The sequence below is a fragment of the Euphorbia lathyris genome, chromosome 8 (genome assembly GCF_963576675.1).
Source record: "Euphorbia lathyris chromosome 8, ddEupLath1.1, whole genome shotgun sequence".
NCBI classification, from domain to species: Eukaryota; Viridiplantae; Streptophyta; class Magnoliopsida; order Malpighiales; family Euphorbiaceae; genus Euphorbia; species Euphorbia lathyris.
The window spans coordinates 30,601,373-30,605,495 of record NC_088917.1 but is presented as its reverse complement, the minus strand read 5'-3'; the positions used below and the strand labels follow the sequence as shown (position 1 = coordinate 30,605,495).

The window sequence follows — 4,123 nt, the reverse complement described above, 5'->3', positions numbered from 1 at the left end:
GTTGAGGCAGTAATGGAGATCATGAAAAGTTGGGCAAACGTGAAGTAATTGTGAAGACGTGATACATGGTGGACAATGTGGATTAGTGGAATCAAGTAAGAAGTTACTACCTTTGAGGGAGGAAGTCATCTTCAAGCTGAGAAAATTCTGGTAACTCACTTATTCATCAATATTTTTGAAACAGTAATTATACCTCACACACAACTTCATATCATGAGGAGGCATGATGTCATCGTAACACTAGGGAATGCAGAGAACTATAGAGGAAACGGAAGGAAAATTGGGATTCCTCACATGTCGTTTGTTCACCAACAAAATGGCGTCCCTCAGCAGATTCCTTCATTCACTATGGAGGCAGTAAGAGAAGTTGTTCAAGAGCGATATAGGTTGGCCTCCGTTAAGTTGGTTGTCCTAAGTTCCATAAGTCATACTCTCAGGCAATTGACATGGAAAATCCTTATCCAAGAGGATATCTAGTACTAACTTCTTTCTATTTTCTCGGGAGTATGGCTTGTCAACATTGCACGTAGCAAGATTCACAATCCAATGTTGGAAATTTGCCGACTACCTCAACTTCAACCATCTTAAATTGAGGCTTTTTCCAAATTCTATATGGGACCAACCTTCATTTGATATGCTAAGAACTCCATTCATGATTGGCAAAATATGAAGAGGCAATTATAGAAGTATGTGTTGCTGGCCTTTCTAAGCTTACTCATAAAGGAAGAGAAATAGTAGAATAATTTATAACTCGTTTCAAAACGATGAGGAACATATGCAATGTCTACCTCTTAGAGTTGAAGTATCGTGAATATAGTAAAATGTATTATTTTATCACTATCTCCATCCAACATATTAAATTTGGAATAATAATTTTCAACTATATTATTATTATCCTTGTCTCAATCTTTTATCTTTATCCAAATTTGTGTACTAATGTAGTGGGAACCATAGCTATTAGTATAAATAGGCGGATCTCCCTTATTTATAGATACACCAAAAATTAAAGCATTTATGTTCTCCTAATTTATCTCCATATAAACTCTCTACAACATTAATCTCCATATAGTGATTTATAATCGTATTATAATTCATAAAATTTATAACTATTCACTATTTATTTCAAACTAATAAAATCGAAGCAACTAATAATTAATTAGCATTAGCTTAACAAACAATGAAACAAATTAGGATAATACAAAGTCATTAAGTACTGGATATAAATAAATAATTAACACCTTGTAGATTGACAATAGATATAATCAAGAACTGAAATAACTCCGACAACAAAAGCCTGATCAATGCCTGCTTTCACCACTACATGATATAGATCTTTGCTTCTCATCACCTCCTTTGCTTCCTTCTTCATCCCAATCTTTTACATAATTCAATTCATCAACATTATATTAATTTTTTCATATATAAGATAAGAAAAAAAGCATCGTAAGACCTCTTATCTTCTCGATATGATAAAAGTCGCTTATTTTTCAATTTAATATATTGAGCTCGTGTTACTATGAAAGTAAAATGTAATATTTATATGTATTTGAATTTGCAATTTTAACAATTCAAAAGTAAATTTTTATACATTAGATCGATGTGATTATAGAAAAACTGTAAACACATTATTTGAACGGTAAAATAAAGTAAATAAAAAATTACCTGAGCAATAATGTTGCCTAAGAAGTCAACAATGGAACAATCTCTATCAGGGAAAAAACCAGTGATTTCAAAGTCCCAATCTTTGTTGCTTATTCTTGGGTGCAAACAGATTGTAATAGAATGGTTCCTTAAGAAACAAGACTGTGATTCCTTGATACTGAATACTTCTTTTTCTTTTTTTTCATATTCCATTTTGCTGTAACCTTTCCATTTCTTATCTAGGCTCACTGCTTGAACCATCCCTCTCTATTCATTTGAAAAAAAATATATTAATTATAATATTCATGAATTTATTTATTTTTTAAACTAAGTATTTATCTAACAATATATGAAAAATTCTATTATACTATACTCCTGGTGCAACAAAATAGTGTCAATCATCTCTCGTGAATTGGTATCCATCTCTCTTTTAATTGGTTGGATACGCTCTCGATATATATTGTAGAAGTTCTCATTTTGATAATGATAAAGTACTCCTATATTGAAATAAAGTTTTGTAAAGAAATTGTCCTCTTCACTTTATGTTATTGTATTCAAAGGAAAAGTTTTCTTATGGGAAATGTTTGGGCTTCCTTCTTATACAAGTAACTCTTTGTTATTCCCAATTAATTACTTTATCTAACTACAAATTTTATATGCTATGAATTTCTTGTATATACAACATATACTATATTCTTAATAAGTGTTACGATACATATTACATCAGAAATATAGTAAAAGAATTCGATAAGAAAGAATAAATACCTTTCGACAAATAAGAAGCAAAGGATGAGAATTGGTGTCACGCAGAATAAGTTGACCATTTTTTCCAACAACTCCACAACCATCAACCCTAAAAACAACATTTTGGGCGCAATCAGTAACTACGAAACCGCCTCCATTCACGACATTTGGCCTTTCCCTAATTACAAGTACTACCTCTCTATTTTCACAATATAACTTACTAATAATTGTCATACAATTATTCCCTCCATTCATAATATGATAATGTGTACAATTTATGAAAGAAGCTCAAGGATATATATAGTTTTTGTGTAACAAATTTCAAAAATTTGGTATGGTTTTATTGACAAAGTGATACGTAGAAGGTAGGAGAATATGGTGGCATCTTCCAAAGGTTTTCTTGTTGAAGATGAAGATATTCTTTTATGGAAACTTTGGTTTATTATTGACTTTTATGAGAATCTCTCCACCCAAAAAGTAACATTATGCATTGTTTTATGTGTATTACATCCTTTTTTGACTTAATTTCATAAGCCAATGTTATCCTCTTCCACTCTTTAAACTTCTTTTAGTAAATTAAATTATTTCTTAATTACTTAATATTCATCAAAATATATTTGTTTAATTTTCGTATTTATATTGTCCTTTTCAATACATATCTTAATACATTATTATTTTTTGTTTAAACATTATGGTACATATTATTTATTATGTTAAACTAACCATTATCTAGATAGAAGCTTACATTTAATTTAAGAATAATTTTCAAAAGCTGAGATTTTATTATTTTATTAAAAAAAAACTACTTTTGTTGAAAAACATGATGTATCTAATTTAAAACTAGGGTAAATTTTAAAAAAAAAACCTTGTGATTTCACTTTTTTTTTTTTGCAGAAAAATGACTGTGGTTTTTTTCTTTTCAAATACAGGACTGTGGTTTATTCCGTTACACTATTTACGGATTTGGTGAAGATGTCGTTTATTTACTGACGTGGCTGGGGTTTTTAAAAAAATTGACCGAAGGATTTTTTTTAAACTATTTTGGATCTACAATATTGACCAATGGATTTTTTATAACTATTTTGCGGCTACAATATTAACTATAAAATCTCACATGGTTGTTCAAGGCCTTTTATAGTCAATTTTTTTAAAAACCCATATTTGCCCTTCAGCCACGTCAGCAAATAAACGGCATCTTCACTGAATCCGTAAATAGTGTAACGGAGTAAACCACGGTCCTGTATTTGAAAAGAAAAAAACCAGTCATTTTTCTGCAAAAAAAAAAAAAAAAAAAAAAAAAGTGAAACCACATGTTTTTTTTTTTTAAATTTACCCTTAAAACTATCCATAAGCGAAAACCAAACATGTTTAGAAAAGTAGGTAACCAAACACCTCATTGGCCCAATGCACAAAATCAATTTTAGCCATACGTTACTGGAAATTTGAAGATGTTGGTTTGGTTATTATTGAATTGTCATATTAGACCTTCCAAATATCAATTACGTCTAAATTTGTATGTTTTTTTAGAAAATATCTAAGATATTAATGTGTCAATAACACAGTTACAAAAAAAAAAAAACATATTAAATGATAACAATAGAATCTGTCACATACAAATTAATCACAAATATTTTTGTTAATGTATCTAAAATGTTTACTATGTTACCAATATAATTACAAATAACCAACAAAAAATAATATGCAAAACCGCTTCGGTTTATAGATAGACTTGTTTGAA

At 29.4% G+C, this 4,123-nt stretch overlaps 1 protein-coding gene across 1 annotated transcript; it reads right to left on the bottom strand.

Moving 5' to 3' along the window:
- Positions 1-1,165: 1,165 nt before the first annotated feature.
- Positions 1,166-2,637, bottom strand: LOC136203545 (protein LURP-one-related 6). Its single transcript, XM_065994727.1, has 3 exons — positions 2,407-2,637; positions 1,663-1,908; positions 1,166-1,375 (listed from the first exon to the last, which is right to left on the bottom strand). The coding sequence occupies exons 1-3, from the start codon at positions 2,617-2,619 to the stop codon at positions 1,232-1,234; spliced, it is 603 nt and encodes a 200-aa protein (XP_065850799.1). The 5' UTR covers positions 2,620-2,637; the 3' UTR covers positions 1,166-1,231.
- Between the last annotated feature and the right edge of the window lie 1,486 nt (positions 2,638-4,123).